Source organism: Cucurbita pepo, chromosome 11, assembly GCF_057944985.1.
Source record: "Cucurbita pepo subsp. pepo isolate OVF chromosome 11, ASM5794498v1, whole genome shotgun sequence".
Lineage (NCBI taxonomy): Eukaryota > Viridiplantae > Streptophyta > Magnoliopsida > Cucurbitales > Cucurbitaceae > Cucurbita > Cucurbita pepo.
The window spans coordinates 16,414,848-16,437,887 of record NC_141808.1 but is presented as its reverse complement, the minus strand read 5'-3'; the positions used below and the strand labels follow the sequence as shown (position 1 = coordinate 16,437,887).

The 23,040-nt window shown below is 38.9% G+C and overlaps 4 protein-coding genes across 8 annotated transcripts; all 4 read right to left on the bottom strand.

Annotated features, from left to right (window-relative positions):
- Nucleotides 1–9: 9 nt before the first annotated feature.
- On the bottom strand, nucleotides 10–5,642 carry TOC90 (Avirulence induced gene (AIG1) family protein). 2 transcript variants are annotated; one of them, XM_023690106.2, is made up of 3 exons: nucleotides 5,339–5,642; nucleotides 4,157–4,297; nucleotides 10–2,558 (listed from the first exon to the last, which is right to left on the bottom strand). In XM_023690106.2, the coding sequence occupies exons 2-3, from the start codon at nucleotides 4,290–4,292 to the stop codon at nucleotides 343–345; spliced, it is 2,352 nt and encodes a 783-aa protein (XP_023545874.2). In that variant the 5' UTR covers nucleotides 4,293–4,297; nucleotides 5,339–5,642; the 3' UTR covers nucleotides 10–342. The 2 variants fall into 2 exon arrangements, with proteins under 2 accessions (XP_023545874.2, XP_086984726.1); XM_087128600.1 differs by lacking the exons at nucleotides 4,157–4,297; nucleotides 5,339–5,642 and adding an exon at nucleotides 2,640–2,756.
- An 863-nt stretch (nucleotides 5,643–6,505) lies between these two features.
- On the bottom strand, nucleotides 6,506–11,468 carry LOC111805975 (ubiquitin C-terminal hydrolase 22). Of its 2 annotated transcripts, XR_002816724.2 has the most exons (4): nucleotides 10,386–11,468; nucleotides 10,115–10,239; nucleotides 7,100–8,194; nucleotides 6,506–6,814 (listed from the first exon to the last, which is right to left on the bottom strand). XR_002816724.2 is itself a non-coding variant. In XM_023691287.2 (3 exons), the coding sequence occupies exons 1-3, from the start codon at nucleotides 11,309–11,311 to the stop codon at nucleotides 7,422–7,424; spliced, it is 1,824 nt and encodes a 607-aa protein (XP_023547055.1). In that variant the 5' UTR covers nucleotides 11,312–11,468; the 3' UTR covers nucleotides 6,596–7,421. The 2 variants fall into 2 exon arrangements, 1 of the variants encoding a protein (XP_023547055.1); XM_023691287.2 differs by having other exon boundaries at nucleotides 6,596–8,194.
- A 1,984-nt stretch (nucleotides 11,469–13,452) lies between these two features.
- Nucleotides 13,453–17,035, bottom strand: LOC111805757 (actin-related protein 2/3 complex subunit 3). Of its 3 annotated transcripts, none has more exons than XM_087128138.1 (6): nucleotides 16,898–17,035; nucleotides 16,656–16,724; nucleotides 16,394–16,496; nucleotides 16,041–16,310; nucleotides 13,946–14,974; nucleotides 13,453–13,732 (listed from the first exon to the last, which is right to left on the bottom strand). In XM_087128138.1, the coding sequence occupies exons 2-5, from the start codon at nucleotides 16,656–16,658 to the stop codon at nucleotides 14,832–14,834; spliced, it is 519 nt and encodes a 172-aa protein (XP_086984264.1). In that variant the 5' UTR covers nucleotides 16,659–16,724; nucleotides 16,898–17,035; the 3' UTR covers nucleotides 13,453–13,732; nucleotides 13,946–14,831. The 3 variants fall into 3 exon arrangements, with proteins under 3 accessions (XP_086984264.1, XP_086984263.1, XP_086984265.1); XM_087128137.1 differs by having other exon boundaries at nucleotides 16,656–16,800; nucleotides 16,898–17,032; XM_087128139.1 differs by having other exon boundaries at nucleotides 16,656–16,714; nucleotides 16,898–17,024.
- A 763-nt stretch (nucleotides 17,036–17,798) lies between these two features.
- On the bottom strand, nucleotides 17,799–22,792 carry MGD2 (monogalactosyldiacylglycerol synthase 2). Its single transcript, XM_023691350.2, has 8 exons — nucleotides 22,361–22,792; nucleotides 21,743–21,915; nucleotides 20,591–20,752; nucleotides 20,378–20,519; nucleotides 18,783–19,007; nucleotides 18,638–18,700; nucleotides 18,409–18,483; nucleotides 17,799–18,166 (listed from the first exon to the last, which is right to left on the bottom strand). Exons 1-8 carry the CDS (start codon nucleotides 22,601–22,603, stop codon nucleotides 17,906–17,908), a joined length of 1,344 nt encoding a protein of 447 aa, XP_023547118.2. The 5' UTR covers nucleotides 22,604–22,792; the 3' UTR covers nucleotides 17,799–17,905.
- Between the last annotated feature and the right edge of the window lie 248 nt (nucleotides 22,793–23,040).

Below are 23,040 nucleotides of genomic sequence, written 5' to 3'. Positions count from 1 at the left end.
ACATTATAGTACACATGGATCAAAAAATGGAATTTATTCTGGAAGTTTAAGAACAAAGGCTAACCTTATATATCTCTGTACAATTATCAACTCAATTTTGACCCAAGCCTACAGATCTTTCGGCCAACATCGCCAGTAAAATTCCTGAGAACTGTTGGGCAAACACCTATCTCTGCTACCAATCACCAATATACTTCTCTGGGAAAGCAATGGAGTACAGACACAACAAAAAGATTAATCATGTGGTCTATTACAACGTCTCTTATTTAGATCTCTACCAACTGAAAACGATGGCAGATTAGTCTCAGCTTTGAGTTCAGAACGGCATCGATCCATCGGAAGCTACATCGTTTCAATTTCCTTTCTACGCAGAAGGGCTCTCAAGATTGTAAAACCAGAAATCAAAGCAATCTGCAAATGCTCACAGCTACTTGTTTTTATGCAGATCTGACCCATTTTACGTGTATTTAAGTTGGCGTTAACCGACAGTCTCATTCTTCGGCTAAGCCGAAACTCAGACTCTACATTCCCGCTCAGGATGGTTTCCTTGTCGAAAGAGAGGACGGTCATCGTTAGACTGAGATGGTCATTCCTCACTGGGTAGTCTTCACCTCTTAAAGTAGCTACTATGCTTCCACCATATGCCATTTGTCCTGCTCCTTCTATACGACCGCCATTGGCTACGAGCTTCACTCGCTTACCTATCGATATGGTATCTTCAAGCTTCACACCATAATAGCAATTTCTCTTGAAAGATATCAGAGAAAGTCCAATTCCAGGATGGTTGTGCTTAATGTTCCCCAGCTTAGCATTACTATGAACAGTGTATATCCTATCTGTACCAGAAGATTGAACATCTAGACCTAAAGTATAAGAAGATCCCCTAGAATCCATGTAAGAGGCAGCACACTCAGATTGAATGTTAAAGAAACGCTTATCTTTACTCACCTGCCCAGTGACTGAGGTAAAAACATTTTTCTTTATCTCCATCGCTGTTTCGAGATTTATCCCATCGAAGCCTACATCATGATCCCATCCTTGTGGGTCAAGAACAGGTCTCACAATCCACTGATCATCTACTGCGATGCAATGATATCTATGAACAGGACAATCTGAGTCGAAACTGGGTGGGACAGCCATATCTGGAAGCAAAACAGCTTCCGCCTCGGGCGATGCCTGCAAATCACCATTATTATCATTGTGTTCCGAGTCTCTATGTTTTAAAAGCTTGATTTCCTTCCTCTGATACTCTTCTCTTAGCTGTTTCTTTAAATATAGAGTTTCCCTGTATTCCAGCTCATCCAGGTATTCCTTTTTCTGTGAGTTCGACAGCTTCTCGAATTGGGATTTTGTCAGAATGCGAATCGAAGGTAGATCATCGTACTCATCTTCTTCATTGTCCCTGATTAGAATAGCTTCAATGTCATAGTCTACATCTGATGGACTTGTCGTATTTCGGCGCCGTAAAATAGATGAGAGTAAGTGGGGAAGTGAAGGCAGCCGGGTATTAGCAGCTAATGGCCCTAGCTCAATGCAATTTTGAAATTTCAATAGGGTATTAATGCTGCCCAAAACTTTATAACAAATGCACAACAACAAGAAATGTGATCTCCAGGCCTGCCCATTTGGAAGAACTTTTTCTCCCATAATATTTTTCTTACACTGAGGATGGTTCTCGACCAAGAGAACGGGATTTTCAAGTCTTGGGTCCGACAATGCCTGATGTATATTTTGCTGCAAAAGCTCTGAGCAATGGGACACATATGATTCGAAGGAGACAGGATATCCATCAGGTCCTTCTGGAAGAGCTGAGGAACAATGTGTCAAGACTAGGATGGTGTTGAACCAAATTGCAGGACCAAAGACCTCATTTATTAGCTTCATTAAAAAGTAGTCAGCATGATTCTTGTTTATGAGGTCAAGGCGCTCAAAGTACAAAACAATATCTGGTGGGGATTTCCTTATATATCTCTTCACAGAAAACAAGATTTTCTTATTTCTCTTCATATTTCCCGAGGACGATTGGGAAAGACCGGGGGTATCAATGAAGGATACTTTAATCCCATTGATCGTTCCCACAATCTCCTGAATACGATCGGTTGCAGGTTGAAATGCATCAGTTGCAGTTTTTGCTTGATCAAAGAGGGAGTTTATTGTAGCACTCTTGCCAACTCCTGTTTTTCCCAATACAAGTACTCTAAATGTGAAGCTTGATTCTGGTATCCCAGCTGCTTCTTGTTCAGCTGCTTTTTCTCTGGCTTTGCCTCTTTCAAGATTTACTCTTTTGAGATCGGATTCTCCTACCTGTATCAAAGTTGCTAGATGTATTCGATACAGGACCTTTTCCACTAGCAAATTGTTCGATGTCTGCCCGATTCTCTGCAGAAGTCGAAAGAACTGAACTTGGAGGTCCTCAATCATTGTCAACACATCCACCTTTACCCTGTTAGAGCTATGTTGAGACTGTTCCAGGGCCAAATCTTCTTGATTCTCCAAACTACCGCCAGAGTCTGATGTATGAGGGGCAGTGGGCGGTACAATAGTGGTTGCTTGAGCAACTTCAAAAGATAATGTGATGTTATTATAGAATTTGCAAACTTGGAAAAAAAAAACAGAAATGGTTTATAAAGCAAGTTTACATTATTCTACAGTAGAATGTAGCTCATTCTAAGCAGCTTTAACAGTAAAGAATTCTTCAATAAAACCATTTTCTCTGATCAGCGACCAAATAGCACCATCAACATTATATTTCTACCCTGTGACTCATTGGGACAAATTGGTTGAGAGAGAAGAACATTAATGTTAAAGCCAGGCATAAACTTGGCCATTAAAAAAAGTTCAGAAAGCTCAGTAGTTTAGCCTACATCTAGCCACAAATAACAGAAGTGAAGCCAAACTACCACGAAGGCTGCTGGGGTACAAGGATAAGAGATAACAGAATATGAATCTCTACAAGTGATGAACATAAATATATATGTTTCTTGAATCTTTACAAATGGTGACCATAAATAGTAAATTAACTCATTTGTTAATGAAATACAAATAACAACCAAATCAGGCAGGAAGAAAAAATTCAAACAACTAAAAGTATTGATAAAAAAAAGGAACTATAAATGTATTGATGACCAACAAAGAACTCTGCCAAAATGACTCAAATCTTTAGCAGCAGATTTGGAAGGCCCTTATCGATATTCTCAATTTTCTCAAGATGGTACCAAAAGTCAGTAAAAGAGTCATTTTCAATAGGGGTTCATTTTGTTAGGTCTATGAAAAGTTCATGTTCATGGCTAATCACTATATGGGTGTATTTTCTGTTTTGTACTTTTTTTTCTCTCTAGTATTCCTTGATCTTTTATGCCTTCGAGAAATTGTTTCTAGTTCAATCTTTTTATTTAAATACTACTTTGGTCCCTACATTTTCGAAATGTTCATTTTGGTCCTTGTACTCTCAACTTTAGATCATTTCATCTCTATACTTTCAAAATGTCCATTTTGATCTTGAACACTTAAAAAACGGATCATTTTTTAAAGTACAGGGACCAAACTGAACCAAAATTGAAAGTACAGGGACCAAAATAAACCGAAATTGAAAGCACAAAAACTAAAATAGTATTTAAACATTTTTTTTTTTTTTATAAGAAGAAGATTAAAGGACCCCACTCCGCTGGCATTATGCTTAGGACCCAACATACTAATCTCCTAGGAACTTCACACACTCCAAGGCTAGCACCTAGTGACACCATATATTTCAAAGTTTTCTATCTAGAGGCTTGGAATCCAAGACCTTAAAGACTCCAGCATAACCATCAAGACTACACTTTTTGTGCGTGTGTGTATGTGGCGGTGGCGGTGGCGGTGGCAGTGGGGAAGTTTAAATTCCAAGAAGTTCCCAGGGAACCAGAGCTTCATTGTGTTCCAAAATTTACAAAAAGCAAAGGTACATAGAACATCAATCCTTCACTATTGTGTAAAATATATCCCTTAATAGTTTAGACCAACAATGATAATTTCAATGTGGCAGCATCCTTACAAGAGATCCTGTTGAATAAGTAAACTAAACAAGCTATGAATTTTCTCAAAATCTATGGAATCAGCAGAGGCAAGAAAATTTTGAATCTAAAACAAAAACAAATTCATCAATTAGACTGATATGTACCTTCACCATCTTGGTCTTCATCCACGTGTTCTTTATTTTCCTCACCAAAGAAACTGTCACTCCCCAGTAATGGTCTTGATGAAACCACTGACTTGGATAATAATTGAGAAAACAACCAGTTTCTAACACCCTTCATTCTGCCTGCAAAATATTAAAAAGGAATGGAAGAAAAACTTTCTAATTTCAAAATTTCCTACACTAGTATTAACTGAAAATACCATGGTTCATGTGTCTTATCAATTGATCACACCTCCTAAGTCCACCAAATGAGAAGAACAATAACACAAATTATTTGCATAAAATGGCTTGACCTTGGGCAGGTCCAATCTTGTAAGCACTTGCTGATGACAGACAAAGGCCCTCCCTTCCTCGGCAATATAGATCATCCCAGTAAAAATGACTACCATTTAGACCCAACAAAAGTTCACCACATCAAATAAAACAAACCTAAAGATTCTTGTCCCACCTCATCCCCAGTAATAAATGTCGATCCCATTAACTCCTTGAACTACCTCTACGAGAACTTTTTAAGTCAATAAAGTCGTGTGCCTAAAACATCCCGGTTTCCCTTCAGTCCGCTTCAAAAGTCTATCCACCTTGAATTAATGTGAAGTCCTCTGTAAAGACCCGGAACATATTTCCTGTGATCAAGTTCAAAACTACATCCACCCTTTTCCATCTCTTCCAAGTTCCCAAAAAAATCATCACAAAAAATTTTCCTACCACAACTAGAAACGATATGAGAGAGTTCACAAGATCTAATCCAAAGGGGCCAAATAATGTTATGTCCACTTCTCTTCAATAGACGAGCACTTTCCCTTTACATCCACTATTATCAACTTCAATCCCAAAAATCTTGTAATCCATCTGACAAGATCTACCCTAATAATCCAAGACATCATGAGGCAAAAAGACACCAAGAGTTACTAAAAACTCAACGGATACGACTCGACATTTTCCAAGATATGCATGTCCTTAACCATCACCACAAATCCTCATTCTTTTATCTTTCCCTACCCTCTATTCGCACTTCCAAGCTCAACGACACAATAAAATACCTCCTAAACAGCAACCTATATCCAGTTCAACTATACTATATACTCACCAGATTTTTCCATTGAATACGTAAAAATAAGAACAATAAATTCAGCTAAATTGTGAAAGAAAGAGATAAATTCTCACCTCAAACAAGAAAACACCAGTGAAATCAACCCGAATTCAATCAAACAAATCGTCGAAGCGATAGCATCAGCTCAACTTCTCCAAGAACCAAGCCAAAGTTGAGCCAATATTACGTTCACAACCCAATTACAGAACTTCCTGTCGGAAACCGACCAACAAAGGTCCGGCCGATTGAGATTCCGATTCCGATTCCAATTCCGATTCCGATTGACGAGTACGGTGAGGACAAAGGAGCGAGCAAAATTGCGAGGGCTAAGGCGAGAGAGAAGGGATAAGACAGAAACACAATTTGGAAACTGAAATGAAACGGAAGCACAAGAGAGGACAACGGGTAACTATAAGGTGCGGAAAGAACCATGATAGTTTAATTTTAAAATGCGACACGTGGTAAGAATGTGATTACGATGAGTATGGCTGCACACGATAAATACCTGGAAGGGTAATGAAAGACACGTGGTGGAAGGAGAGAGGTCAATGCAATATCACTTTTTGTATTTTTCTTTTTTAAAGAAAAATCCATTAAAAAATATTTAAATTTCAAAATTGATATTTTTTAATTCAATAAGGTAAGAAATTAAAGGATTAATTATTGATGTCTTAATTCAATGGATTAATTATTAGGGTATTAATTGATGTCACTTACTAAATTTTACATAATCTTATCATTCTAATAAGTATAATAATAACTCTTTTAAGTATATAAATGTATATAATGTAAGTTATATAAATGTTTAGGGCCTACTTAGATGTATACTGATTAAATTTTAACCCGTTATCCGTTTACTAACGTTTTTACTTTTCTTTAAGTGTTTTAGTATTTGAATTTTTTATAAAAAACTTTATAATAAACTCTCAATTATTTTAAATATATCGATAATTAAAATTGTCAAAAATGGTAATCCACCTTAAAAAGATGAAAAAGACTATAGATTTTGTGAAGCGAGTTTGATAACTCACATTCCCGGACCGTTACAAACGTCTAAATTACAAGCCTAACATAGGAAAGTTTATTCTTATCAAATGTTTTAGGGTAAGAGACCAATTATTATCAGACTTCTAAACTACACGCTCTCAAACTATTGAGTGTCGACGTTCATGTACAACCTGTTTTTTAGAACAAAATGAAGCTGTTTCCCTAATGAATAGTTTTGAAAACGAAACTGAATATTTCCAATCCGATCTACCAAAGAAAGCATCTCGGTTCCCGATCACATAAAAAGAGTCGATTTCGACTTGATTGTACAATTTAATTTCAAATGCTGTAAAATTCTCCCTTTTTTCGATTTCGACTTGTAGGGTTCATAGCTGACAACAAAGTTCAGATAGAGATATTCAGAAAGCTCAAAGGGTGTGATCAACAAGAACTTGGAATGTAGACACAAGTTTATAGGGAACTCTTTCTTCATCAACAGCAAAACTCGACTTTGAACACAGCTTTTTTGCAACTTTTTTGCAACATATGTCAACAGAATCAGACTGAACATGTCATAAACGTTCATATGTTCATGTCAAGAAATAGATTAATCAGAGACAGAATCAATGGAGACTTAAATTCATCAGTATTAATCACGTGTAATAAAAAGACTGAAGAGGCAGCCTTTCATTGTACTGTTACTGTTTCATGTTTGAATTAATAGGTGGTTCTCCACCAAAAAAAATGATGGATAAATTTCAAAATCGGAAGCCCGGGACACGAAGAACCCGAAATTCTTAGAGATATCTAAAGAGAGAGAGAGAGCTCTAAAATTAGATTTTTCATACCTCTTCTTCATGGTATGTGAAGAGAGATCAGTTGTCTGCTGAGCCACAACTCCATGTACTGAAACACTCCATGGCAAGTCACCAACATTACTTGATTAGTAGTGAAAAGGGAGTTAGAAAAAAGTACCAGAAGTTCCCTTCAAATAGTAGGGATCTGACAATGATCCTCCCCAAAAAGTTTGGGCACGCCTGGATCTTCTACTAGAATGTGTAGGCATCCACTTAGAGCTCAGCTTGTCACTGAAAACAATATCGATTCCTGGCTTCAATGGAAAACAAACATAATCGATCGAGTTTCAACCGATCTAGTCCCATAATCAAGTTATGAAGCATTCTGTTTCTCACTTGCTTTGTAATAGAGCATCTTCTGCACATAAAACATCATGTATCCTTGTGCAGCCCTGACGATGTTTTCGTTGACTTGGGTAATCCAAGCATCGTCGCACTTATACCATTGATTACTTAGCCGCAAGTAGGTCACGTAATGACCAGCGTCTAATTTTCCTTTGTGAGTGATAACGGCAAACAACTCGAACTCAGACGATGTCTCGTTACAACCATCTTGTTCATCTCCATCGAAAGGAAAAATCCTATTACCAAATCGATTTCTCAAGATTGAAGATGAGAGATAGGGTGCCATGTCTAAAGAAAACGGAAACTGCAAATATCGGTCCACCTTCCTCGACATTTTTCGAACTGAAGAATGCTCAAATCTTTTAATGTGGAAACAAGAAACTAATGGAAGCTTTCTTATGGACATCTGTTTGAGCGATTCCTGCCGCACTTGACACTGTTGGCAGAAGAATTTTTGGTCGGACCCGAGTTTTTCGGGTCTAGTGAATTGATCCAAACAACCCACCAGGGAAGATAGTCGCTGGTTTTGGCTCGAGTTCATGCAATCTGCCTCGCCATTGCAAGGAAGATTGGACCTTGTGGCCGCCATCTTCGCAGATCCCGCTAGATTTGGTTCCAAATCCAAAGAGATGTCTACACATGGATCATAAGTTGTTGATGTAAAACCACATGCCATACACATGACATCAGATCGCAGTATGCCAGAAAATACTCTATGAGCAATACAACAGTCTCCATTGCCTGCACTGGAAAAGAGACAGGGATAAGTCATTCAATACTATAATGAAATAATATTCTAAAATCAGAATTATTCTCATACACCAAAATCAGAACTTAATAGTTAAATGCTGCGCTAAGACAAAATCTAGAAGACAGCGGCATAAAAATTCATTTCAAGTAAGCTTAACTCCATAAACCACAGCCATCTAACATGAATGAAGTGTACGGGGCCTTAGTTTTATGACGATGCCAATGCAAATATCAATCTAAATGATTTTTCTAAAAAACCATGATAAAAAAAGCTCAAAATTTATTTGAATTCGTCAATACGTTTCTCGAGCGAGTTATGCTTATAATTAATATCTTTATTCATATTGGAAACTTTGACATTAATGGAGGATTGTTTAGGAGATTTTCCAGGAACCAGTGATCCTTAACAAACCTGGTCTGACCTTTCCTCATGAATGGGTTCATAATTGTCAATGTGTTCAGCTCAACAATGCAAATTGGACTCGAACAAAGGGATTTTTAGCGTGAGAAAAACGTGAGGTGGTTGATCCTACTAGTAACTCATAACCAAGTTGGTTGAGAAAAAGTTGACTTACAAGTGAGAAGTAGAAAAAACCATCAAGCCAGCAGGTTCAGTTTGGAAATTAGCCCTAAATCTTTGAGCACTTGTCAACTCCTAGAGCAATAGCAACATTCCTAGACTCAAACCCTGCAGTTAAATTTTACGGTTACTTCCCAACTTTATACACATCACTATGAATTATCTTGGCTTGGGAAAAAACACACGCTGATATACATAAAATAAGGTGATCATTAAAAATCAGTTTAAGCTGATCGTCTTTCTTATATGCAATGCAGCAAATTTCATTCACATGATATGCCTTTGGGTTATCCATCGACTGTTGACCGGGCTTTTCGAGTGAAAATATAAAAATACCCACTTAAGCAGCTAAGGATTTTCCCACCATTCAAATGAGACATCTTATCCAAGAAGTCAGTTGGAGATGTACAACCAAGCTATTTAATGATGCAGAGTAACTGACAAGCCTTATCATGGACAGCCGATACAATTAGTAACTTTTCCAGCCTCAATTCACCTATCTGAATGCCTGGCAGAACTGGCGAAGCCAGGAAGGGTCAATGGATGGGGACAATTAGTCTTTGGTTAGATGTAGTTTTCAAAACAAGTGTTGCGGCACCAAAATCAGTAGGATTTCATTGATGGTAAAAAGCCAAGAGTATGGAGCTCACAACTCAGTAACAGAGAATCACACGTCTAGATGATAGTATTAGAAAGGATACATAACATTTCAACTTCACGAGGAGCATTTCGTGCAATAAAAAAAGTGTTCGAGAAGTGCCTAAAGGCTTGTTTGGGAGTGACTCTAAGATCGTTGAAATTGCTTTCTCATGTTCAAAATCACTCTAAAAACATGTATTTGATTCTTCGAAATCAATTAAATACTCGATTTTTCACTTCTAAACATAATTTCATGCCAGCGAAATCAACTTTAAATGAATAAAAGCATATTTGAACATAACAAAAATGATCCTGACTATTTCAAAATCACTTCCAAACATGTTCTAGATCACGGAGGGAAATGTAACAATGAAGAATACATAAAATCCATGCCCGGGAGGCCGATACAGGGCCGTCATCAAGGTTCCGCACATAATTTGGTATTTACAAGAACAAAGTATCATAAGAATGCTACTACCTACCAGAAGAAAAAAAAAAAAAAAAAGGCATATTTTGCAACAAACTCAACTTGAAAATGATTCTGTTCTTTGACTTTCAAACAGCAACCAGTGCAAAAAAGAAAACAGGAAATAACAAAAGGAGAGAGAGGGGGGGAGAAAAAGTAAATACAACATGTACATTGTGTGAAAAGGATCTTAAAGCAAACAGAACATTGAAAAGCAGGAATTTACCTTGACTGTAAGGTTTTCGCCGATCTTTGTCTACCTTTTCGTGGATGCCTTCGAGAATAGAGATGAAAAATTCGTGTGCATCTTGTTGTTCATAACTTGCGAGGTTTGCAGCATGTTGCCACCAGCTGCAATGAGACACCAATTGAGTGAATTGGAAAGAAAAAAAGAACCCCATCTTTACAACGAAAGTAAAGAAAACTAATCGAACATTGAAGAATCAAACATTCTACGAAAGAGAAAATCACGATCAAGAAATGCATCAGATTGAAACCTCAATAAAAATTTTGCTGGGCTGTAAGGGATCCGATCACCGGAGAAGACAGCAGAAAATATAGAATCCAGATCACAAGCCAGACAGCTGCGCGAATTTTTACTGCCATTTCCATCGTTGGCATTCGAATTTTTATTGCCCACATTGACATTTCTCTGACAAAAATAGCGATTGTGACGATCACTCAAGAAAAAATTCCTCAACGGCGGAGTATGCAGCAATGCTTGCAAGACCGAGTTCATAAAACACGTATTCCCCAAATTGTTCAATCCCCGCAAACCCCAGGGCAACTCAGATTCAGAACCCGGATTGGAATTCGCACAATCAAGTGGACTCGAATTAGCACCCACTAAAACCCTCTCCCTCAGATCCGGTACCCACGGCTGATAATCAACCCTCCGCCGCTTCCTCAGATTCTCCGGCGGGAGCAGAGGCTGCGACGGCGGTGCTCCACTGGAAGAGACCGCATTCCCGCCAAGAGTAGACGCCGTCGTTTGAGCCAACACCACTGCAGCGTCAAAGTCGCGATCATAAACCTGGTCGCGGCAAGCACAGCAAAAAAGCTCGGCACGATCGACGTCGACAGCGATCTCATGACCTGGCGGCATTGATTCGGCGTGAGCCGCGGCATGGGAATGGGAGGGCGGCGCGTGACAGGACACGGCGGCGCAGGTCACACAAGCATATAGCCTTGGACGAGCGGAATCACCGCAGGAACCACATCGGGGAACCTCGTTGGGGTCTCGACGGATGGCGGCGCGGCCACCGGGGGGCTTGACGCGAAGACAGTCTTGTAGAAGGCGGAAGGACTTGGAACCATTTCGAGAACGGAAGTCGGCGAGGTGGGGACAAGAAGGGGGGAAGATCTGAGAGTTGAAAGGAAGATTTGGGTGGTGACGATGGTGGTGGTGGAAATTGGAAGACATGGGAGGGGAGGTGAAAGCGATGGGGAAGGAGGGTAAGAAGGTGAGAAGAAGAAGGAGATGATGATGGTGTAAGCCCTAGATTTCATAGACATAACCTTCATGAATTCGGCCCATCAACGGCTGAGATCGCAGAATTGGGAGTGACAGAGCATGGTGGGCAATGAGGATGAGCTCCCTTTTTTTCCATTTCTTTTTTTTCTTTTTTCTTTTTTTAACTTCAAATGCCAAATTTACGGTCATATTAAGAAGAGAGTAGGTTATGATCCCTGCACGTAGTCAGAAGGACATACAGAGTGGCACCAATCTAGTTGTATTAAGGAGAGAGTAGGTTTGTGATCCCCACGTATAGTTAGATGCCCATGTTAGGGTCGTGGTGCCCATATGACCGAGATTAGGTTGTGATCCCTATAGTCAGAAAGACATACGAGTGGCACCCATCTACCCGTATTAAGAAGAGAGTAGGTTGTGATCCCTACATGTAATCAGAAGGACATGCGAGTAGCGCTCATCTGGTCGTATTAAGAAGAGAGTAGGTTTGTAATCCCTATGTGTAGTCGGAGGGACAAATGAGTGACTCTCAACCGCCCATGTGAGGTTCGAGTGGTGCCCATCTAGCCGTATTAAGAAAAGAGTAGGTTGCAATCCTTACACGTAATCAGAAGGATATGCGAGTGGCACCCATCTGGGCATATTAAGAAAAACGCAGGTTTGTGATCCCTATGTGTAGTTAGAGGGACAAACGAGTGACTCCTATCCGCCCATGTAAGAGTCGGTGGCACCCATCTAGCCGAGAGTAGGTTATGATCCCTCAGTGTAGTCAAAGGGACAATCGAGTAGCTCGCATCTGATCATGTGAGGATCGAGACAAATCGTGTTTCAAGCGTTTTCTTTTGAAAATGAGTTCTCAAGATAGTGTCAGACAACGTCTTCTACTGCTCGTATTTTCTTTCTAGTTCCTTATTTAATTATATGTAAAATTTTATATAAAGAAATTTACTATTTTTTAAAATATTTTAAATAAAAAATTTATTTGATTGCACTTGATTCTATCTCCCATAAGAATAAATTATAAATATGTTTTTATTTTGAAAATTATTCCAAAAAAGACTTATTTTATTTATAATTTTCCCACCACTACACCTATTTGACCAAAGCATTAAAAACTCTTTAAAAAATAAATTTTATTCCTAAATAAATTATATATTTTAATAAATCAAGTAGTCAATGCATTAAATTAGTATAATGTAATGATTGTGAACCATATATTAAAGTCCCACAAAATCCACTAAGAAATTAATCCAAATTAACATAAATGTCAATATAAATATCCCTATACTATACTATACTATTTATAATAAGATAATTAATTAGATATAATATAATGAAATCACATGTATTTTTTTAATTAAAATTATTTAAACCTTATGAAAGAAGAAGAAACATAACATTCTCGACTACTGATCTGGTAAGAAAAAAACATGTGACCACGAACTAGTTCCACTAAACAGCTACGTGTTGTAATTACACGCTACTAAGTACTTTAGTCTTCATATTTTGGTTCGTTACAAAATTTTTAATATGTTATCATTTTTCGGTGATTTTTCTAGTCCAAATGACTCGACAATGAAACTATTTTTTTTTTTTTTTTTTTTGTGTGTTTTTACTTCTCATGTTTCAAAATTATCAAATTCCAAGTTTTGTCACTATAACTATGCAAAATACTTATCGTCGATTTTTTAAATGACGCGATTAAGATTTTCATGCTTTGTGCTTGCTCAAAAGACCTCATACGAATGGAGATAGTACTTTTTGATTATAAACTCATGACCATTCCCTAAATTAGTCAATGTGGGACTTTCATCCAACACCTCCCCTCAAACAAAGTACGCCTCCCCTTAATCAAGACTCGACTCCTTTTTCTTTTGGAGTGCTATGTTCGACATTTGAAGATTCTATTAACATGGTATCTTATATTTAGAAAGAGTCTAACACGAGAAATTATGTTTTCAAATCACGTCAAAGTTTTACCAATTGTACCGTGACAAAAAAAAAATCGTAAAAGTGGCCGATACTCGTTTTTACTTCTCACATGTTAACTTTTAAAAATATTGACAAGAAATGGAATATTCTCAAGAATGAAATTAAATGAAGGGCCCTTTTAGATATATATATAAATATGTATAAAGAAAATGACCAATCATAGAGGGGGAGGAAGCATCTACCATGATTCTGCCCAATGGTTCATGATTTTGTACTTGCTGTCTGCTTCTGTGGACGACAATAAATGAAATGCTTAATGACTTTACCAGACAACACAGAGACATACTCATAGAAGCAAAGCCTGAATGAACTTTGAATATGCCTTCCTTCTCTCCCTAAGCTCTAGCTGCTTCACACTTGAGGTCCCTCCATCATGTGAACCTTCAAATACAAGAAACCAAAACATAGGACATCATCAATCACTGCAACTGTAAAATCAATCTGACTAACGACTTCATTCAAGGATCCATTATATAAGAGTGGCAGACTAGTCAATATCATTCTCATTCGTGTGTGTCTTATGCATGTAGAGACGGATAAGCATGGTAACAAAGCTATAAAATACGAGAAACGAAAAGTATGTAGATTTTGGACCTCTTTGGAATGACTTCGGACGTATTTTGAAGCACTTTGAAAGTCGTTCTAAACCGGCACTCCATGCACACGTGATACAAGAACTAAGGGCATCATGGTATGAGATTAGATGAAATCAATGTGAAGGGTACAGATCAGATCACCTCAAAATTAAAGAATAGAGTAAGAAACAGGGTATTCAATCAATAAGAACACATGGGCATGATGTGAGATCCAACATCGATTGGAGAGGGGAATGAGTGTCAACGAGGACACTGGACCCTGGACCGTGAAGGGGAGTGGATTGTGAAATCCCACATCGGATGGAGAGAGGAACAAAACATTCTTTATAAGGGTGTGAAAACCTCTACCTCGCAAACACGTTTTAAAACCTTGAGGGGAAGCCTAAAGAGGACAATATCTGCTAGCAATGAGCTTGGGTTGTTACATCACCCCCTTCGGGGATTAGTGTCCTCACTGGCACACCTCCAAAACCTAGCTCTGATACTATTTGTAACAGCCTAAGCCCATCATTAGCAAATACTGTCTTCTTTAGGCTTTCCCTTTCGAGATTCCCTTCAAGGTTTTAAAATGGCTAGAGAGAAGTTTCTACACTTCGTTCCCCTCTCTAACCGATGTGGAATCTCACACATGAAAACCGGTGTAGTTAATGTACAAAACTAGTGAAATGGTAGCAGATTACATTTAAGATCATTATTAAAAAGAAAAAGAACATGACCTAGCTTCTGCTGAATTTGATATGCATTAGCATAAACTGATATAACATTCAGATTCTGTTTATTAGAAACGACCTCCTGAAGTGCCATTGAAAGAAACCACATCATTGTAGAAGCCTCATGTGGTGCTTATTTATAACTTTCAAATCAACGTCTTGGAAGCAATTTAATCAAGGAGTGACGATGTTCATAAACTTCCTCTTTGCAAATGCTAACCACCATTTATTTGGAGTTCCATTTGCTCTATAGGCAACACTCAAGAGTCTCCCACTTGTTTCTTCTCTTATCTCCTTCAAATAATCTCTGAATAGCTCTGCATATCAAAATGGACATATTTGAAGCTTATGAACACTATCAACTCCTAAGACAAGAAACAGGAGGCTATTGAACACAAGATTAACTCATAAGATCTGCATCAACTGAATTGAAACAAGAAAAGAAGAAAGTGCCTAATTTGTATTCAGCAAACAAACCAATTGCAAATGAAAAAGGTTGATAATCATGGGGCAGTGGAGCATCTCTAGTTAACAAACAGCAGTGAGATCCCACATCGGTTGGAGAGGGGAACGAAACATTCTTTACAGGGGGTGTGGAAACCTCTCCCTAGCAAATGCGTTTTAAAAACCTTGAGGAAAACCCCAAAAGGAAAAGTCTGATGAGGACAATATCTGCTAGCAATGGGCTTGGGCTGTTACAAATGGTATCAGAGCAAAATATCGGGCGATATTCCAGCGAAGATGCTAGGCCCCCAAGGGGTGGATTGTGAAATCCCACGTTGGTTGGAGAGGAAAACGAAGCATTCCTTGCAAGGGAACTCCCAGTGGCTTGGCCCTCTCGGTGAGTTTGGGTTGTTACCAATGGTATCAAAGCCAGACATTGGGCGGTCTGCCAACAAGGACGGTGAGCCCCAAAGAGGGTGGATGGTGAGATCCCATATTAGGAGGAGAGGAGAGGAGAATGAAACATTCCTTATAAAGGAGTGGAAACTTCTCCCTAGTAGACGCGCTTTAAAAACTTTGAGAAGAAATCCGAAAGGAAAAGTCCAAAGAGGACAATATCGGCTAGCGATGGATTTGGGCTGTTACAAATGTTTTCAGAGCCAAGACACCGGGCAGTGTGCGTGCCAGCAAGGACGCTGGCCCCCAATGGGATGGATTGTGAGATCCCCATTAGTTGGAGAGGAGAACGAAGTATTCCTTACAAGGGAGTGAAAACCTCTCCCTAGTAGACCCGTTTTAAAAACCTTACCGGGAAGTTCGGAAGGAAAAAACTCAAAAAAGACAATATCTACTAGAGGTGAGGTGAGTTTGTGCTGTTGCAGGTACATACATAGTACATATATATATAGAGAGAGAGAGAAAACTAAGATCAAGCATTACCTGCTTCCCCATTAGATTTGGGAATAGGGAAGAGACCAGGAAAGGGAAAGCCCTGCTCTCCGGGCACAGGGACATTCTCCAAACCCAAGTTAATTATAGCCTTGTTTCCAACAGTCAAAGTTCTGCAACCTTCAAGCCTCTTCAAAGCCACATTGATGTGGAATGTTAAGTAGATGAGAAGCTTATCAGCAGGACTCTTAATATCAAAATTTCTAAAGAAGACATTAGCACGAAAGAATGAAATCGCTTCATCAACAATATCAGTCTTATCTGTGAATTTCCAAACAAGATCAATTTCAGTATGAAACGCATAAAGAACAAACAATATAATCAAATTGAAGTTTGAGCTAAACCTTGATCTGAATCTGGAGCAGGACCATGACTTTTCAAAGGAAATAAAGGGCATCCACAAGCCTTGCTTATTCCTTCCTCATCCACAAAGCTAGAGTGGTGAACCTAGAAGACAATCGCTCGCGCAGTTCTAATTTAATCCATACAGAGAGAAACAGCCATTTGAAATACGGTAAAATCAATCCATTAAAATTGATGAAATGGATCAAGAACACAAACAAGCTCCAAATTCTTGAAAAAGCATTACAAAACTTGAAACCTCACCATATTTTTCTCAATAATCAATGTCTTACAATCCTGTACGAGATCCAAATTCTTCTCAACTGCAAAGATCTTTGGAGAAAATGTGAGCGTAAGCGGATCGATCTCTCGAAGCGATAATTTCAGACTCGTACTTTAGAAATGAATCCTTCAAAGCCAGAAAATCAAAATTTCAAAATCCGCAGTTCGATCGACTCTGGCTTTACAGTAAGCAGAATGAGTAATCATGATCCGATGAGACTTACCGGAGAGTTTTCTGTTCCGATAAGTGGATGGGAGTCGGAATAGCCACCGGAATATCTGCGAGCGGAAGGGGTGAAACGGAATAGATGCCAATATTAACCACAGTTAATTTGCTGGAATAGAGGCCAAGATTAACCGCTGGCTAATTGAATTTTTGTTAATTTTTCTAACTTTTTATATATTTATTTAAAATATTAATGAATTTTTTTAATGGATAATTTTTATTAGAAAATATAAAAATTGTATTCAAAATTAAAAGATATTAAAAATATATATAATGTTAAAACAAAATTTTTAAAAATTTACATTTTTAATATTATAATATTATACTGAAAGAGTGAAGGGTAGATATTGTGCTAGGGGAGACATGAACGGAAAATATAATCTACTCTTCCGACCCTATTTTGTTAACCGAATTTAAACGAGAATTTTACGCTTCGTTTAGAGCTAGTCTCCGTCGGACTCCAATTTCGTGGATTAAATAGACATCAGCGTCTTAAAGTCGGAAAAGGACTTATCTGTAAATTGCGTACATAAAATAAATTACTTTTGCAGGGAAGGAACTATCTTCTATTATTATTATTCTTTTTTTTTTTTGAGTTAAATAATATATCGATAATAATAATAATAAATAATAATATATCGATACCACCATTTAAAGTAATATTATATTAATTAAAAGATTAAATGATATTTAATTAATACATATAATCAAACTATTAATATTTAATTGTCCGATGTGACTAAAAATATTCCATAAAAAATACATAAATATAAAAATTGATATCAACATCTCCTAATAAATATAATAAATTATATTATTATCACTCAATATTATTTTTTATTATTATTATTTTAGGTCACATTCGTTGTCAATATTGACTTAAAAATTAAAATTCCAAATGCTAAGAAAAAATTACATCCTTTGATGAGGCTAACTGTACATGACAATTCTACGATTCTAGGAGGATAAGCTTTAGCAATGCCGAGTATGTCGTCGACGAAACCATTTAAATTAAGTCTGTAAATGATGAGTTTAACATGTACGGGATGTTTGCCAATGGACCGCGCTGGCAGGCGAGGTCGTGGATGTCCCGAACAATGTCGAAGACAGCTTCGGGTTGTGCTAGTTTACGAGCATTTTGAGACATTGTGTGGAGTTGTTCTGGTTTTGTGCTGAACCATTCTGCAACAATTTTAGCTGTTTCTTTCGGACTTCTCGTGAATACTCCTGCTCCATTGTCCACCACATATGGAACGTTTCCTTTTTCCTACGGGGAAAAGGTTTTGCAACGTTAAAACGGTTGATATAATTAAATTTACCGTAACCCATAAGGTTAAACTTTGATTTACCGTAACCTATTTCCTACGCTTCTCAGACATTCTACAAATTTTCAACCCAGTGTTAAACAGAACCCATCAACGGGTTGAGTAGTGATTCAACATGTAATGAGTTTGCTATCGAAACTCTAGTCTAAAGCTCGATGCATATGTCGGGTTTAGTTGTGCTTACTTGTCCGGGAATGTAATCGTTTAGAATAATTGGAAGTCCTCGAATCAAAGCTTCGGCAATTGTACCCGGACCAGCCTGTGAACAAAGATTCAGCATGATTCAATATCCCATAAGTATTTATCAATATGATACCTTTTCTTATGAATATGATATCAAGGTTTGTTGACATTCATGATATCATATCACTAATTGATATCTAATTCTATCAAGAAATGAAACAAAGGCTTACTTTTGTTATTATACAGTCACAAGCTCCCATCCATTTCTCCATTTGTTTCTCAAAGCCTCTCAGCTGCAAAAGAGGAAGAAAAGGAGATGAAATGGAAGCCCAAAGCCAATGGAAAAAGGCTCCCTAAGAATGGCTTGAAACTGACCTTAACTGGGATCTTCCATTCCAAAGCTTCAAGAGAAGAGGCTAAAGCTTTGTTTCTTCCACAAATGATAATAAGCTGCCCTATAGGCTTCTCATTGTTCTTGTCAAAAAGGGACTCTGCAAGAGCTTTTGCTGTTTTCTTTACAGGACCCATCCCTTCACCTCCTCCCATGAGTAGCACGGCTGGTAAGTCCGGATCCATCTCGAGTTCTTCTCTTAGTTGATCCTATGAAGGCGAATAATCGAACCAAGCAACAATGGTGAGTGTAATCAGACATTGTAACAGCCCAAGCCCACAGCTAGCTGATATTGTCCTTTTTAGTCTGTTATGTATCACTGTAAGTCTCACGGTTTTAAAACGCGTCTACTAGGGAGAGGTTTTTAGACCTTTATAAGAAATGTTTCGTTCCTCTCTCCAACAGATGTGGGATCTCATAATCCACTCCTCTTGGGAACTCAACGTCCTCGTTGACACACCGCTCAGTGTCTGGCTCTGATACCATTTGTAACAGTTCAAGCCCACCGCTAGCAGATATTGTCTGCTTTGGTCCATTACGTATCACTGTCAGCCTCATGGTTTTAAAACGCGTCTACTAGGGAGAAGTTTTCATACCCTTATAAGGAATGTTTCGTCCTCCTCTCTAATCTCCGTGAGATCTCACAATCCCACCCACCCCTGGAGACCCAGCGTCTTCGCTGGCACACCGCCCGTTGTCTGGTTCTCTGATACTATTTGTAACAGTCCAAGCCCACCACTAACAGATGTTGTCTACTTTGGCCCGTTACGTATCGTCGTCAATCTCACGGTTTTAAAACGCGTCTACTAGGTAGAGGTTTCCACACCCTTATTATAAGGAATGCTTCATTTCTCTCTCCAACAGATGTGGGATCTCACAATCCACTCCCCTTGGGAACCCAGCATCCTCGTTGGCACACCGCTCAGTGTCCGACTTTGATACCATTTGTAACAGCTCAAGCCCACCACTAGCAGATATTGTCTAAGTCCATTACTTATCACCGTCAACCTCACGGTTCTAAAATGCGTCTACTAGGGAGAAGTTTTCACACCCTTATAAGGAATGCTTCGTCCTCCTCTATAATCTATGTGAGATCTCACAATCCACCCCCCTTGGAGACCCAATGTCCTCGCTGGCACACCGCCCGGTGTCTGGCTCTGATACTATTTGTAACAGCCTAAGCCCACCACTAGCAGATGTTGTCTGCTTTGGCCCTCATTTCTACATCTCTTTCTTCCGTTTCTTTCAAATTTGGTCATACCAAAAGATTTTGGAGCGACGTTTACAGGAGAGGAAAATAGCTTGAGCTCGATGAATGAGGTAAGAGAAGAAGAGTGAAAGAATAAAGAAAGAGGAGGTGAACCACACTGAGAAACATACTAGCCCCATTAGCATGCATATAACACTCAAGAAATTGTGTCAGTGAAGGTGGATCGGTCGTCAACCTCAAAACGCGTCTACTAGGGAGAGGTTTCCACACCCTTATAAGGAATGTTTCGTTTCTCTCTCCAATCGATGTGAGATCTCATCAAACAAAGTTATAGGTTTGTGTTGTATCAAAATGTAGAGATCTATCTACCTTCTGGAGTACTGCTCGAGCGAAGGATGGCCTGATGGGTAGGCCATAGACACGAACTTGGGACTCTTCGATGCCGTCGAGCAAGGCTCTCTTGGCTACGGCCTCTGAGGGGCAGTAGCATCTGTCTACACCAGGATGAAACCTGCAGTTATAGTGTTGGAAGTTTAAGCATTAGTTGAAAATGGGGAATCAAATAGTAACTAGAAAGCTAACCATGTTGGATGGCAGGTGTTTAGGTCTGTTATGACTGTAACAAATACCACTTTCTTCTGAAGGCCTTGCCATTTCAGAACCCATAAAGGAATGTGCTGCATCAGTGGATGAACACTGATGATAATGTCTGGCTTGTACTCCATCAGCCCAGCTTCCACTTCCCTTCAAACAAGAAAAGCGTAGCCTCATAAGAACCATTTTTGCTATATATATGCAATGATTGGGGTATCAAATACCCTCACTCTATGTTCATATAGGAGAGTTGAACCCCATATTTGGAGGATATCACCAAATATATACCAAGCTGACAAGACTAAATGTTAGTTTTCAACATCCTCTACTCGGTTACTTGATCGTCGTTGAGTGCAAACAACAAGCTCGTGGTAAGGAATCGTCCAAAATGAAGATTAAAAATGAAACCAATGCAATCATGAGCTGAACCTATTAGGAATCACGACCCTCCACAATGGTATGATATTGTCCACTTTGAGCATAGGCTCTCATGGCCTCGTACCAATGGAGATATATTCCTTACTTATAACTCCATATTCATATCCTTAATTAACCAATGTGGGACTCTCTCTAAACAATCCTCCCCTCGAACAAAGTACACTATAAAACCTCCTCTGAGGCCTATGGAGCCCTCGAATAGTCTCCCCTTGATTGAGGTTCGACTCCTTCTTTGGAGCCTTCAAACAAAGTACAACCTTTGTTCAACACTTGAGTCACTTTTGACTACACATTCAAGGCTCACAATTTCTTTGTTCGACACTTGAGGATTTTATTAACATGACTAAGTTAAGGGCATGACTCTCATACCATGTTAGGAACCACGACCCTCCATGATGGTACGATATCGTCCACTTTGAGCATAGGCTCTCATGGCTTTGCTTTTGGTTTCCAAAAAGGCCTCGTACTAATGGAGATGTATTCCTTACTTGTAAACCCATTCAAAGTATGTTAATAACAAGAGTATTATCAAACGAGATACAAGATAACACAACAGTTCGAGCTTTTGGTGTTCGGGGTGGGTTTGTCTTCTCTTCAACGTTTCGCTATGTTAGTTCTTTCTAATTTTGTACTAACAACTCAAAAGTCAACTCTCCTAATAATACTTAACGATGAGAAAATGCGTAAGAGAGTTATATGTACTTTGCATAGAAGGCGGCAATGGCAGCAAGATAGACCGAGTGAATCCACCGAGGAGAGGTACTATGAAATGCAACCTTCCATAGCTGAACATGCTTTACCATGAACTTGTAAGACCTCTCCATGTCATTCAAAGGCCAACCAGTGTACTCTTTCCAAACATCCTTCACAAAGATCTGAAGAACAAGAGCCAAATTTCAACAGTTTACACAGATTTCTTGTACAAAATGAATAGCAATATTTCTCAACCCCCACGAATCTCTTTGATTGATCAACCAACTGTGCAAGCAATGGCTAAAACAGAGTAACCAAGAATCCAGACAGAGTAAATTGCAAGATCTTCATGCACACACCAAGATCCATTAAGAACAAACATAAAATGGCAAGTTTACAACAAATCTAACGATCAAACGCAAAGCTGAAGAGAACAAACGAACATGAAGCAAGATCTAACTCAGAAATTACTCAAAACCCAGAAGAGAATCCACAAAAACCCTACGGTTAATAAGAACAAACGAACTTAAATCAGATGTAACTAAGAAAAAAACCCAAAACCCAGATGAGAACACGAAAAAAATTTCAAAAAACTCAAACCCCAGAAGAGGAAAATGGTTGATTAACCTGATACTCATCGCCAAACTCAATACGAAACGCATCACGAATGGCTTCCGCCGAGGCCCTATGGCCGCCGCCAGTATCACTCATCAAAATAAGTACATTCTTCGTCCTCTCGGCTCCAATCTGAACCATTTCCAAAGTCCCATCGTCATCATTCCCACAAATTTTATAGCTACTACTCCATTGATAATGCCCTCCCACCCTCCGAAACACCTCTGTAAAAGACCTCGGCGTTGCGACAGACATAACCAATCAACCCACTTAGCTCCGACCGCCGTCAATGGCGGAGGGAGAAGGGGGAGAAAGAAGAAGACCCTGAAATTGAATGCTGTAAATTGCGAGGGAGACAGGGAGAGAGAGAGAGAGAGAGAGAGAGAGAAGAAGGATTGGTGGAGAGTGAATTATGAGGTAATGGCGCTGTGTGAATTGGCAGTGAGTGGCGCCATTGACATACGCAAACGGGAATTCGTGGGACATAGTGCGTTTATAGCCGTCCGATTCGCATTTGGCTTTGAGAATGAGAATGTTCGCTGAGGAAGATTCGAATCTTCTTCAACTTCATGAACAATAATTTAAATCCGGCGCCCTTTTAACTCTTCGTATTTGGTATCATGCCCCTTCAGTTTCGGATATTCTCTTCTCTTCCCTTCCTCCTCCATTATTATACTTTACCAAAGTGTTAT